Genomic DNA, 15322 nt, shown 5'->3' with positions numbered 1-15322 from the left:
AGCTAATGATGTTTCTGAAGCTAGGGAAGGGGAGGTATTTTCATAGTTCATTTCTCTCTCCTCTCCTACAAAGCACAGCCACGATCTGACACATGATCAATGGGTCCAGCCCTTTTTAGGATGCAGAAGATCCTTCCCTGCGTCTGTGGCTCACAATGCAAACAATAGAGACTTCTGCAATGATATTTTGCCTCTCTGGGGTTCAAACTTCTTCAGTTAAGCCTGTCTGGATTCTATTTAACTATTATCCATCAAAGGGTTTTTTTTGTTGTTGTTGTTTTGTTTTTTGAATAAAATAAAAGGGGGCGGGAAGGTGGAACCAAAGAGGAAAGGCTGTATCTTTGCCAAGATGCTCTCTCTCCTCTCCCTATGACTCATACTTAGAGAAGCAGAGGGACTTTGGAAAGCTGCCCACAGTCACACTGAGACAGCTCTCCTGGCACTTTTAGACATTTTAAAATTTTTTCTTGGGGAATAAAGATGTTTTTCAAATTTGTTCATTCCCTCCTTTTGGGCCAGCCAAAGAGCCTTTGTTTAGCTGTAGCATGGTGGTTTTATGGAAGATCTGACACCCAGAACAGTTGAACCCAAATCTTTATGTTTGGTGTAGTACTAAAAAATTAGCTCTTTGCTGTTCAAAATTTATAATTGATTATCATATTAAAAGGAATTGTCTCAGACCCTTAACATTCCTATGGAATGAAGTGTGCATTTGGACATCCTTAAGAATTTTCTTAGTACATTATGTTTATTTGTAGAATTTCAAATATTTCCATTTTTTTTTTTTTTTAAGTTTGGTTTTAGTGGTGGTGGGCGGGGGGCTAGCCTGAGCTAAATGTAGAGGAACTGCTTATTGGGTATAGTCATGCTGATTTTAACCATGTGGCAGCACAAGAAAGAAAGAAGGGCCACCTTAATTTTCCAACCTTCATCTATAAATAAGGAGTTACGTTGTATTGTGTTGTACTGGTAAATTAAAGCTTCCTGAAAACCAATTGCACTGACAGATCCAAATCTCAGTTTTCCAATGTCTTTCCTCTTTAGCTACAAAAAAGTGATTGTGCCCTTTTATGGTTCCAGAAACTGGCAAATAATTTAATATCCCTATGACCACCCCTATTTCACTCCCCCTTTTTTAAAGGGTTCAGCTATTTATTCTCTAGAAATAATCAGATCATAGGGGGTTTGATACCAAAAATAAGCAAGTTATGATGGTAAGCTCTTTGGATGATTATGACTGCGTAGCTGTAATTCATTTAAGGAGTAGGAGAAAATAGCAACATACAGAACAATTTGTGTTGTATAGGAAAGTTACTTTGGATGGCTGACTCTTAGATATAAATTGACTACAATAAAGTATTCATTGGAGTAGAAAATACTTTACTAATGGATGGATCAATTACTGAAAATTTTATTTCCTGCAAAACTTGGTCTCCAGTTAAAATCTACTTTCAGGACCTTGAGTTCAACTTCAGTGGTTTTATCACTTCATCTTGAAATTTTAGATGCCACTTTGCAAGTTCTGCTGTCCCCATAATTATCTGTGTTGACTGCCCAAACTAGGTTAATTGGTGTTCGGCTGGTAGGGTAATGGAGGCTAGTGGCTAGTGGAAAAGAGTAGAATGGGCTTTGGGCTGAATGGCTGCTTGTTTATCTTTGAATCTGTATTCACTTATTTGTATCACTGCCATTTTTCTGGCTTAATAGAAACATGTAAATGACTGATGTTTTAATGAGCAGATTAGGCTTATTATTCTTCAGAGTCATTAAACTAAAGAGTTGGAAGGAGTTTCACGGGATCTGGTCCAGTCCACAGTCCCAGTATACTTTTCTAATGTGCTTTCAAAAATAGTCGCTACTGTATTTGATAGTACTACAAACAGCTTTGCACCTATTGTGTTACATGGTTCTTTCTTCATGCATTTGTGTTAACTGACTGGCCCCTGTGGACAGTTGAGTTCCAGATAATCCTACCTCTTCTGTTTACAGTTGCAGGAATTGAAACCCTGGAGGATCAAGTGACTTCGCAAAGTCAAACGGCTAGTTTGACTAATTCCAAAACTATTTCACAGTTTGAGTATATTTCTCTGAGTTCTGCTGCTACATTTAGAAGAGATGTTATTTATATTTCAATATGTTAGAGACCTTTGTCAAACTGCAGAGATGCTTTTTAAAGATGTCTTATACATAAAAGAACTGAGAGGCATTGGTGGAATAATAAGAGTGAAGAGTCTAGTTTAAGTCCTGTTACAAACCATGCTTATCTTTGGTTAAATCTTTTCATCTCACTAGACACCAAGATTTCTCATCTATAAAATAAAGGAATTGGACTAGGCGGTTTTGCATCACCCAGTACAGGGCTTAGAAAATAGTAACTTTTCGGGGATCCTGGATGGCTCAGTCAGTTAAGCATCCGACTCCAGCTCAGGGCATGATCTGACAGTTTGTGGGTTCAAGCCTGGTGTCAGGCTCTGTGCTGACAGCTGAGAGCCTGGAGCCTGCTTCAGATTCTGTGTCTCCCTCTCTCTCTTTCTACCCCTCCCCCTCCCCCTCCCCTGCTCATGCTCTGTCTCTATCTCTCTCGCTGTCTCAAAGATAAACATTAAAAAAAAAGAGGAAGAAGAAGGAAAGAAAATAGTAAATTCTCAGTAAATAGTTCCGTAAACAGTGGGTATTCACAGTCCCTACCAGCACTAAATTAGATTCTCTAATTGTATATGGAATGTTTCTTCCTTCACCTATCCCCAGTTTACTTGGCCTAGATGACTTTCAGAGTCTCTTCCCATCTTGAGAGGAGTCTTAAGTTTTTTGGTTTAGAACCCGTTAGGGAAGTTCTTTGAATCCATGTATTTGGTCTTCTATTCTCATGTTTGTGGTTTTACTCTTCCATCAGCTTGTCTGTTCCTGAAACTACTACACTGCAGAACCCATGGATCTTTTTGATGGGAGGGAAACAGCAGATAGAGGAAGTGAGGAGTAGGTGGCTTTGCAGAGTGACCACATGATTCCACATTCTCTGCCATCTCTGATTGCCTCCTGCCTTGTACAAAAAGAGGCAGCATTTCCTTCATCTATTTGTAGTCAGGATGATATTTCAAAACTGAAATTGCATTACTGTTTCAAATATAAACACTGGTCATGAATTTCAGCACGTATTATTGGGATTTATACAGTCTGAGCAGGCCTAGTCACTATTGCCAAATCATCGAACACCTACTTTGGCAGGACATGAGAGGCTAGAAAAATTCTCCCCTACTTTTAAGAGATCCAAAACTTTATAGGGAAGTCAGTGGAGTTAGAGAAATAGAAACTAGCAGTGACCTTGGGGTGCATAACTGAAGTAAATCCAAACTTACCTTTTGCTATAAACAGTGAATCCTCAGGGAATTCAACTTTTCCATGTATTAGAGAATCAGAATGTTTAAAACTCTGAGATAATTTTCTTCTTTATTTAAAAAAAAAAAAAAAAACTGACTCTTAAGAAACCCAGATTAGTGCTGAGCTTCTCTTCCCTACCCATAAAGAAATCTGTAATCTCACATACAAAAACACATATAAATCAGCTCAACATCAGCTTAATGCTTCCCTGCTTTTTTGCTGGTATGCTTCATCCCTGGGCCAGGTGTCTTTGCCTTCTCATTTCTTTTGTAGCAAACTTAATCCTGACAACTTTACTAAGCCGAGAATACTCCAGAAATTGTGATTTTTTTTTTATTTTCTGCCTTTGTTTTTCTCCATTTTGTTTCTCTCTTCCCCTTCCTTGGAACTATTCATATGTACAGCCTACCAGTGATTAATAAATACATGTGATTTTCCTGTCTTAGTCATCGTATTATTCATGATTTTGCAGAAGTTTGTCTGAAGTTCCTAGCCAAACTATAGAAGACATCAGGCAATGTTTGCATCTTTTTGAAACTGGCTCATTTATTGCTATAGATTTCCTACCGAAAACCAAAAATATGTCCATTGTCTCTGCCTAAACCAAGGCAGTTCCTACCACTTTATGTGCTTCTATATATGGGACTGGTTCCAACATCCAGTTTTTCTCAACTTCCTGTTCCTTGCTAAGAGAACTTGCTGTTCCTCCCTTTTGCCTCACCTTGCCCTCTAGTGACTGTATCTCAGGTGTGAAGCTAACCTGTGCGTCCAGCTTTAAAGTGGCTAAGGAACCCCACCACGTGCTTCTGGGTGTAGTTTCACTGACAGGTCTGTTGTGGGCCACAAAGACAACCATTTTCTGCTCTTCGGACAGTCACAAACAAGAAAACACCCCAGCAATCACTGTATTTTTTTCTCCTCCCATTCTCACAAATAATCCTCTCCTGTCACCCACATGCATCACCTTTTGGAGGATGATAAAAAGGGAGTTCCAGGATTCAGACAAAGAACACTTCACTTCATTTTGGCTCACTCCTTACCTTTATGTTATATACCTTGAGAGAAAGAACAACAGTACACCCCTGCTCTGTTTTTCTTTCTCTCAAGTGTTCCCTCTGTGTCAGAAAGGGAGAGATGTCATCTTCAAGACTGGAGTTCAAGGAAATTAAGTAGACCCACAGGGATAGAATATGGATTACCTGGCACAGGGTAGCTATTTGGTAAAAACTTGCTTCATGAATACAAAATATGTGTCCTGGATTGAGAAAGGTCAATCTGGCAAAACAATAGCCAGGTCAGAAAGAAGAGAATGAGGTAGTAATCAGGGGCCATAATATCCTACTTTATCATTGCTTTCTTCCTATTCCATGATAGGACTCATGGAAAATTGAGTATTTCTCTTACTTTTTCATATGTCATACCGGTGTGTTTCCAGGTGAAACACATTTTTAAGCCCCGAGTCTGACAAATTTAGGTTTTGACTTTGATATCTAACAAGCCCCTCTGTTATCCATCTTCACTTCAAAAAATGTGTCGTTATGCTGCATTTATTTAGCACTTCACATTTGCAAAATTCTATGCCTGTGTCATTCTCTACCAAAATCCACTTACTTATCACCCTTTTTAGAATGGCAAACAAGGATACCAGAAGGTCTTATGCAAACTGGGTTTTAATTTTTTCAAATTCTTTTTGGAAATTGGCAGGATGTGAATTATAAACTAACTGATAGAAATTGTAGGTTTATATTACCTTATTTGCTTTCCTTCTCATAAAATTAATCACCCCAGGGGTAGAAAGAAATATAAAATTTGCTTAAACTGACCGGCACACCCTAGAGAGGTGGACTACAAAGGAAGTGTTAAGGAATGTTTAGGGGTGGCAGAACTGTTCTCATAATCTTTGTGGTGGTAATCACACAACTGGACACACTTGCCAAAACTTGATAGACCTATACACTGAGAAGTATGAATTTGTTTGTACACTATCTCTGTAAACTTGTCTTTTAAAAAAGAAAAAAATATTAGAACTTTAAAAAAACATCTTTTTTTCAATCTGCTTTACAAAGTAGGTAATGAATTCACTGGAAATGTTTGAGCCACACTGGTTGCCCATCTGAGGGAAGAGCGTTTTGGAACGGACTTTCGTTCCTGGGGCTTCTCTTAGTGCACTCTTAGGACAAGTTTGCTGAAAGTAAAATTAACTGAAGTTCCTGTATAAGAATAAGACTCTGGGGAGGTGCCTGGGTGGCTCAGTCAGTTAAGCGCCGACTTCAGCTCACGTCATGATCTCACAGTTCGTGAGTTCGAGCCCCACGTTGGGCTCTGTGCTGACAGCTCAGAGCCTGGAGCCTGCTTCATATTCTGTGTCTCTCTCTCTGCTCCGTCCCCACTCATGCTCTGTCTCTGTCTCTCAAAAACAAACAAACAAACAAACAAACAAACAATAAATAAGACTCTGGGATCTCAAGCAGAGAAGAGAATTTAATTTATAATACTGTGTCTTTATTATCAGTTCCTATAGTAGACTCTACTCCTTTTTTTAATACTTGACAACAATATAATAGTTATTAGAAAATTATCTCATCAAAATTTGATTTTATTTATGCTTTTGGGGGGCAACTAATAATTGATGAAAGCAGAATTTCCAGAGGGATGCAAAAGAACGTAATTATCCATTTAGAATGAGAAAGTCGGTGGCAGTGATTGAATCAGATTCTGGTTTAAATAGTCACACGACACCCTCTTACTCTTTGGTTCCAGTTCAGGAAAGTGCTCAAACCTTTTAATAATTACACACTTTGCTTCACAGATAAGATTCCCAGTCCACATGACACGCCTTGGTGCCAGCTGTATTTTCTTCTTGGCATTCTTTCTTTCCTCTCTTCACCCTGGCCCCTCAATCGTCTTCATGTCTGCCCAGCTCAAAGGCGCAGGTTTCCATCTGCAAAGCCTGTTGCCACAGGATACAGAATTCACTAGGGAGGAGGGAAAACTGCATGTGTGTGTTTAAGGATGGTGGCTCTCATAATCAGATAAACGTTGTGGAAAGCTTGCTCATTCATATGGAAGAGCCAGTGCTGCAGCTAAATGGTACAGCCACTGGGCTCCAGGCTCTGGCATCTGTGCATTAGCCTTGCCCAGCCGGGAGCACTTTCACTTGTTATTCGGAAGAGCTGATGAGCATTGCCACATTTGCGTTCAACGATAACCTTTATATGAATCCCACGGAAGAAAAGGCTGTTTCCCACTTTTTTTTTTCAATGAAATGATGAAATTGATTACAAATAGGAAATCCCAGGTGACTTTTTCACACAGTAAAGTGCCTTTTCTGTAATCACACTAAGTCTCTGGTGTTTTGCTTTTTTCACTCTTGACTTCTTTGATATAACCTCTCTTCCCCTCTAAAAAAATCTGTAAGGTATCAAAGACTTTTGCCCCCAGTTTTCCATCCTGTGATTCTGCTCTGCTTCCTTCCTGGTGCCATTAATCTTGAATGGGCAATGGTACAGGCGAATGCCCTGAGCAGCCCTGAATATAGCCTGATGTGTAAGGAAAGGAAGCCTCCCAGTTCCTGCTATTTGACTGGCTATGATTTGGCTTTTTAGGCAAGTTCTGTCTTCGCCTGGAAACTCTACTTAGCACTGTGGACAAAAGTATCTTCAGCTTTGGGACACCACCTCTGAGAACTAGAAGTGGAGCTTGAGAATGTACTCCTTTATTCTCTCCTTCTCCTTCTTGTGCCCTTCCTTACCTCGGGAGATACTCATGTACTTAGAATTGTTGTAAGTTTACTTATATTTTTACAGGTTGGAAACTCAGAATGTCCCTGGCCTTCATGAGCACAAGCATTGTTGAGGTTGTTTGGGTTGCATTTGTTTATGTTTTCCACACTCACACGGTTTGCCTAGCTTGGCAGCCTGTTGGCCTGGACAATAATAAAGCTTCTGTCGAGGTGAGCAAACAGCTGATGGCACGGGGCACAGAGGGGACTCCTACAGTGGCCGCCTGTAATCTGCCAGGCCGGTGGTCAGAGCAGGCAAGAACAAAAGCCAGTCTGTTTGCAGGCAGATTGGAAAATCAATGTGTTAGTTGTGTTCTCGTCTCTTTGCCTTTCTCCTAGCTGAAAGGGAGAATGCTCGTCCAGCAGTCCACAGAATCATTCGAGGCAAGTACCCATTTCAGAGACTTAACCTGCCTATCATATTAACCACCAGCAGTTCTGAAAACGGCCCAAGTTTATCTGTCTGAACTGCTTGAAACGTCATTGATAGAGGCATTCTTCTCAGACTCACCATCCAAAGTTGGATGGACCCTACTCTCTCAATGTTTTGAGTTGTTTGTGTTTTAGACAGCTAGATAACATACACCAGTGAGGGCTTAGAAAGGAGTTTATATGCTGCCTGGCTGGGAAGTGCAGGAATTGCAGTTTGGATAGCATATTTCATGTTAAATGTGTTTTTCCCTCTTATTTCTAAATTGATTTAATGTGTTCACTTGGTTGAACATCTGATAGACTTGGTGTGTGTCTGGATTACTAGGCCTCAGAGAGAAGAGATCATAGCAAATAGCCCTGTTCCAGGATGAGGGAGAGAATGGACTTATTAAAGACCACTGTGAGTCTGTTGACAAATCTCTCAAAGGCTGCTCCTATGCTGAGATGATTATATTGGATGTATGAAGTCTTGAGTAACTTTCCCTCTAGGCTTCTAAGAAATAGGTATGAGAAGACGAGACCTTTGAGAAGATAAAACTTTTCTGTTCTTCCATGTATGAAGGTTAGTCTCAGAAGTTTAAGCAGTTTATACAAATTTTAAGAAGTTTATACAAATTTTAATTTGAGCTTTGAAGGTCTAAAGCTAGATCCTATTTATCTTTGTTTTCTTCAGAACCTAAAAATGGTCTGTTGATTGTGAATAAAAGAAAAGGGTATTTGGTTGGAATTGGTTGTGGTGCTCTTAAAGTCTATCAGAAAGAAAAGTCATAACTTGTGTAGTTATTGGAGCCATCCTAAGGCAGAAGATTAGATCTTAAAATGAAGTTTAAGTTTAAAATAATCTTGGGTAAAGAAGGCAATTGGCTTTTTAAATTATGTTTGTTTGTTTGTTTGTTTTTAAAGGAAAAGTGGACTGAACCTAACAGTCACTACCACCCCAAACACTTCTAAGCAACTAGCGATGCCCTTTGTCTCCTTAGCACTGTGTTCCACCTTGTACTATTGTTAAACTATGTTTGTGTACTTTGTTTTTGTGATGAGATTATAAATGCCGCCGATTACAGGGAATTGACACTTCTTCATATATGCCGTACATGTTAGCAAAGTAATTAGCACATAATAGTGTTTTATACGTTTGTTGATTGAACTCATTTTTTACTTGCTGGAAATGTCCTCTGGGCCACCAGTTGTATCCGGCACTGAGGAACCAGTGTGGGGCAAGGTGGCATGGCTCTCCTTGCCCAGGGAGCTCACAGGCCAACAAGGCAGCATCGCCATCATTTAGGCAGTACACCTGGTATTTCTCTTGAATCGATTCTTTGAAAAATAAAATAAACTTTTAACTGGCCATTATGCTTTAAATCTCAGATTTTTCAGAGTAACGAGGGGAAGAACTCAAGTAGCTCAACTATTGACTTTAAAATGTGAGGGAAAGCATGAAATACTAAAAGATATATTTTGTTTCATGTCTCTGCAGAGCATCTCATTAGATCTAATATCTTGGGCACCTATTACAGTGTCTTTCTCTGGCTGGGTCATTCTCATCCTGAACATAAATTGGCATATTTCTCTCTTTCTGCTTTTATGTTTTAAGAGCTGTATATTTATGTATTTTTATTTTTTTAAGTAAACTACCCTCAACTTGGGGCTCGAACTCATGACCCCAAGATCAAGAGTTGCATGCTGCACCCAACGAAGCCAGCCAGGTGCCCCATCTATTCTTTATGTTTTTTCTCTTTTAAAGAGAAAGAGTGAGAAATAACTTCCAGCAAAATGTAAGATATTCAAAAGTCTGGAGAGGTCTGGGTGACTCCATATCCATAAAACATCTTCAGATCTTATTTTTGCCAAATTTCTCACCAGAGCACTAATAAATATCCTAAATTAAATACTACTTCACACTTCCTCTCTTTTTCTCAGCTTTTACTTTGGCAGAGAACCTGTTCAGCAGGAAACTATCCCCATAGCAGATGGCAGGAAATAGCAGGTGGCAGATTGAATAACCAGCTTCTAAAAAACACTAGTATTAGCTGTATTCTTGACTCATATATGACACAAAATCCTTTCGCTCCAAGTTTTTGTCTTACCTTTTTTATTTAAGAAAACAGTTTGATTTTTGTACAGCCTAAGATTGATGTGCTTCCTGGACAATTAAAAGACGGGAGCTTGCTTCCTCTGACATGATACGAAGTGTGAGGATGCGTCCCAATCAAAGCAGATAAACAAAAAAAGGAACCACGGAGCTCTTTAAACCCCTGCTCATGGCTCTGTCTCCTCTCTCCCTCAGTCTGTGTCAGGGATGCCCCCTGGACAAGAAGTGGCTCCAACCCCAGGTGTCACCAATGTGTGCAAACTTGAGGCACTGAGCAGCACTCAGCATCCATTTTGAAGTTCCTTCTTTTGTATGATAGTATTGACACATACACCTGGCTGCTTAGGCTTTTTAAAGCCATGTCGAGAGCTACAGGAAGCAGGAGGAGAGGAAATGCAAAAACTGAAGAGCTAGAATGGAGCTTTGAAGGAGGCAGTGGGTTGGGAGTATGGATCCTGGACGACCTGGATGTTAAATTTTGTTTTCCTTTCTGCTTTTTTGTTCTCTTTTGGTTCAGTGAAGAGTACCCCAATATCTCCTACATGCCGTAAGAAATATCAGTATAACCCAAAGCTGATTCCCCTCCAGAGTAGCTATGCCATTCCTTTCTTCATTTTTGCATCACCTGTTTTATTTTAAACTTCAAAAGTGTCAGCTTCAGCCTCATCTCTCTTCTAATGAAATGATATTTATATAATGCCCTGGTTAGTAAAACATTTTCACCAGATCATTTTTTACAAATCTCCTATTTTAAATTTTTTTAAGTTAACTTTTTGTGAGAGAGAGCACGCGCACACACACACCTGAGCAGGGGAGGGGCAGAGAGAGAGAGAGAATCCCAAGCAAGCTCCATGCTGTCAGAACAGAGCCCAGTGTGGGGTTCAGTCCCATGAACTGTAATATCATGACCTGAGCCAAAACTAAGAGCGAGACGCTTAAGCGACTGAGCCACCCAGGTGCCCCTAAATTTCCTATTTTAAAACAAGGTGTTGAATCAAGAGGCATTAAATAAGGAATACAATTTTTATAATACTTTTATTTGTTATTATTATTCTACCTCCCCTTTCCCATTTCATACTTTATAGTTAACAAGTTTTATCTTCAAGTTTTTATTGACCGTTGACTTTTATGACTTTTGGTCACACTGACTGCACATCTGTAAATATCTAAGGAAGGACCTACTTATGAGGGGTGTATTTTGGCGTTGATGTTTCAGAGTTAACAACCAGTTTTCTCTCTTCTTATGCTTTATTTAGATTTCGACACAGCCCCAATTGTTGGTACCTGAGAGACTGGACTATCCACACCTGGATTAGGCAGTGTTTAAAATACGGTGCACAAGACAAAGCCTTATATACTCTTGTAAATAAGGTGAGTGGTTTCCTGGTATTTGTACCTTCTTTTCCTCAGTTTAGATGATACACCTACTATATAGTACAGCAAAGAATAGGACAAGAAATAGCTTTTGATATTGCTCTCAGATATCCTTTTTAGAATGGAACTGAATAGAAATTAATCAACAATTAAATATAAAAATTCCCATAGCCTGTGCTTCTCCACACCTAGTGACTTGGAAACGGACAGGTAAAAGCAAAAGGAAGTTGAGTCAAAAGAACTTGGCACTGATGGTCATTTCATTCTTGATCCCTAAGACGTGGATTTCTTGCCCAGTTCCCTTTGGTGATGTTTAGGGGAAAAGACATGACCACTTTGCTGGAATATGATCTCCAGAATATTCAGCCTATCTTACACAATTTTTAAAAGACAAGTATTCCTAGGCTACTCAAAACATGTCTTTCTTCTAAATTCCCTGACTCCTCTCCTTGAGCCCCAGAGTCCCCTATGATTAGGGTTTTTCTGAACATTACATTCCATCAAGGGTTGAGTCTTAACCTTTATAGTATGAATTGAAGTATAAAATAAGCAAAATATTTGAATGTTATTTTTGTGAGTCTCAAGGTATAACTCTAGTTTGACCATAAAAAGATTTTAACAGTATTTCTGTGAAAATATATTACCTCTTTAGTGTCAGTGGGCTTGTATGTTAGAACTCAAAAGGGTATAAAAGTTTTGGTTTTGGTAGCTTTTGGTCCCATGACTTGGACCCAATTCAACTTAATGTGCATTGCAGACAGTTTGTATGTGAGACATTGCACTGGGTGTGGCATTGTCTGTAAAAATGAGCAGTATCCTATCCTTGCCCTCAGGAAGCTTATCATTTAATAATGCAGATGAACAGGTTTGCTGATAAATCTGTTAGGCCCAGAGGAAGGAATGAATCAAATCCTATTCTTATCAGTTCAGAGTTTAATGACACAGATTATACTCACAGAAGGTGTCTGTGAAAACAAAACAAGAAGGGTATAGAAATGCAGAAAAGTTTATCTCATTTTCTGTTGCTCTAGTCTTTTCGTGGAAAGAACACTGGACAAGGAGTCAGAAGAGCCAAGCTGTAACCTCATAAGTTCCACCAAGTGCCCATAAGTTCAGGCACATAATTTTATCTGTCTAGGTCTTAGTGTTTTCAACTCGGAGTCAAGTGAATTGTACTAAACCGGTGATCTTCAACCCTGGCTGTCCATTAGAATCACACAAGACACTTTTAAAAATTAGAGATGCTTTTCACCACCCCCAAGATTCTAATCTAATCTTTCTGGAGCACAGACTTTAACTTTTTTTTTCTTAATATCTTAAAATTTTTTTTAATAGACTTTATTTTTTAGAGCAGCTTTAGGTTCACAGCAAAATTGAGCAGAAGATACAGAGATTTCCTGTATGCTCCCTGCCCACACATGCACAGCTTCCCCCATTATCAACATCCCCTATCAGAGTGATCCATCTTTTACAATTGATGAGGCTATATTGGCACATCATAATCACCCAGAGTCCAGAGTTTACATTAGGGCTCACTCTTGGTATTGTACATTCTGTGGGTTGGGACAAATGTATAATGATATGTATATATTTATAGTGTCACGTAGTATCATATAGTTTCACTGCCCTTAAAATCCTTTGTGCGCTGCCTATTCATCCCTCATTGGTATCCATTTAAAGCTCCCAAGTTGATTCTCATTTGAAGCCAGGGTTGAGAATCACTGACCGATTGATATCTAAGGCTCCTTTTAGCTTTAATGATTTATCATTCTAAAATATTTTGGTTTTGCCGTGCCCCCCTGAGGACTAGTGCTGAATTGGATGACTGCTTTGAGAAATAGAGAAACTTCCCACGAGCTCCAGCCTTTAAAACAATGGCTTCTAAACCATTTTTTCATTTCAACATATCTGAGGCATCCCATCCAGCCTACTGTAACAGTGACTCAATTCAGCAGTGGTTCACAACTGGGGGGTTAGGACTATTAGACTCCCCTAGGGGGTGTGTATAATTTGAAAATTTTCCTCAGGTACTTCTGGTAGTTGGTGGAGGAAGAATGGGGCAGGGTGGAAGATGGTTGTTAATCCTCCTCAAGCAAGAATTTAAAACAAATAAATATATAACCACAATCTAGATCATTAGTAATCACACTTGATTGTGCATGAAAATCACATAGAAAGCTCACTAAAACTTCTGGTTTCTTTGCCCTGTTCCCAGAGATTCTAATTCTGTAAGTCTGAGGCTTAGAAATCTGCATTGTTTAAAGCGCTCCTAGAAAATTCTTAGGCAGATGCTAAAGGATCCACATTTTGGGAAATCTGGATTCTCGAATATTTTACTGCTCATGAACAGAAGTTCAGTTAGTAATATTTTGTTAGCATATTTCTAAGGTCTTTAAAAAACAGTCTAAGAGACAAGATATACCAAGTGCTGGTGTGGGTGTGGCAAAAAGAGAACCCTTATTTACTGTTGGTGGGAATGTGCACTGGGTGCAGCCACTATGGGAGATGGTGTGGAGATTCCTCAAGAAATTTAAAAAAGAACTACCATATGATCCAGCAATCCCACTTCTGGGTATATACCCAAAGGAAATGAAAATAGGATCTCAGAGAGATACCTACTCCCCCATATTCATTGCAGCATTATTCACAATAGTCAACCATAGAAACAACCCTTGTCCAATGACAGATGAATGGATAAAGAAAATGTGGTGTATATCTATGCAATGGAATATTATTCAGCCATCAGAATGAAGGAGATCTTGCCATTTGTGACCACATGAACGAGCTTTAAGGTCATTATGCTAAGTGACATAAATCAGTCAGGGAAAGACAAATACCCTATGATCTCAGTTATATGTGGAATCAAAAAAGCCAAACTCATAGAAATAAAGTATAGAATGGTAGATTGCAGGGGCTGGGGGTCGGGGGAAATGAAGAGATGTTAGTCAAAGGGTACAAAGTTTAAGTTAAAAGGTAAGTAAGTTCTGAGGATCTAATGGACAGCATGGTGACTATAGTTAACAATAGTCAGTGGTATCTCAAATTGCTAAGATCATAAATGTTATCATTACCACACATACACACAGGCACATGCGCACACACAGTGGTACTTATGTGAGATGATGGATGTGTTAACTAACCTTATTGTGGTAATCATAATCATTTTCAGTGTGTATATATATATGTATGTATTATATCATCGTGTTGTACACCTTAAACTTACGTGTTGCATGTCAGTTATAGCTCAATAAAGTTTGAGAAAAAAATAAAGACCAGAAAACCATGCTGCATTGTTTTAATGCTGCATAATGTGATAATGTGTACTTCCTCGTGAGAATCCAGTTTTGCATTGATAATCATACCTTATAAAAAGAATCACAGAACCAGTGGCATATCAGGGCGGGGGAGAGTTGTTGTTTTGGTTTGTTTTGTTGTTGTTGTTGTTAGCTTTGATGAGGTGTTAGAATTGAGCTTTAATTTTCACATACCGTCTTATATCAGACACCCACTCACAACTTTCTTACCCTGACCAAGTTCCAATTACTAAACCTCATGAGTCACAGGTTTTATTTCACTGTCACAGATGCTGTAAAATGATAGTCAAATGTCTGAAAGCTAATGGTGGCAAGTTTTGTCATGAATAATGCATAGGCATATATTATAAACAATGAAAGTGAATATATTTCTCTTATTTTCCTTTTATTTTCATTGCCGTTACAGGTCCAATATGGAATTTTTCCAGATAACTTTACATTCAATATACTGATGGATTCTTTCATAACAAAAGAAAATTACAAAGGTAAGAAACCAAACCCAGGTCCATTTATAATGGAGCTTCAGCTCTTAAAGGTAAGTAAATATAGGCAATTTCGTTTTCTAAATTTCAGAATGACATCTCTTTACATCACTCTTTCAGTCAGAAATAGATGCATAGTTGATTTACCATACTACTTGGCCAGATAGGACAATCATATCCAGGTTTTTTCCTGAGTTTGTCAGGTTTATTTGTTCATGTCTCTTTGTGCAAAGGACAATGAGTTTAGTTAAGCAATAAACCTTGCCTGAGCTCCCATGGCTGGTTAAGATTATAGTAATGCAGTTCTTAGCTTGACTCTTTTTAGTACCATTTGCTAATTTTAATTTAAATCACAGTTGTTATTCTTTGTGGAATGTAAGACTATAAAATCAGTTGTCTTCCTGGAAAGAGCAGTATACTTGCTATGAAGGAGAGTCATTTTACCTCCCCAAGCTTTTGTTTCCTCATC

The 15322-nt window shown here is 38.8% G+C and overlaps 1 protein-coding gene across 2 annotated transcripts in view; it reads left to right on the top strand.

Moving 5' to 3' along the window:
* The window catches only part of MRPS27 (mitochondrial ribosomal protein S27), a 93955-nt gene that overhangs the window by 57050 nt on the left and 21583 nt on the right, over positions 1–15322 (top strand). For both annotated transcript variants that reach the window (XM_030322699.1, XM_030322707.1), the window contains exons 5-6: positions 10940–11054; positions 14778–14856. In XM_030322699.1, coding sequence (XP_030178559.1) covers positions 10940–11054; positions 14778–14856 — 194 coding nt within the window. The remainder of the gene's footprint in view (positions 1–10939; positions 11055–14777; positions 14857–15322) is intronic.

The sequence above is a fragment of the Lynx canadensis genome, chromosome A1, assembly GCF_007474595.2.
Source record: "Lynx canadensis isolate LIC74 chromosome A1, mLynCan4.pri.v2, whole genome shotgun sequence".
NCBI lineage: Eukaryota > Metazoa > Chordata > Mammalia > Carnivora > Felidae > Lynx > Lynx canadensis.
This window is presented reverse-complemented; position numbering and strand designations above follow the sequence as displayed.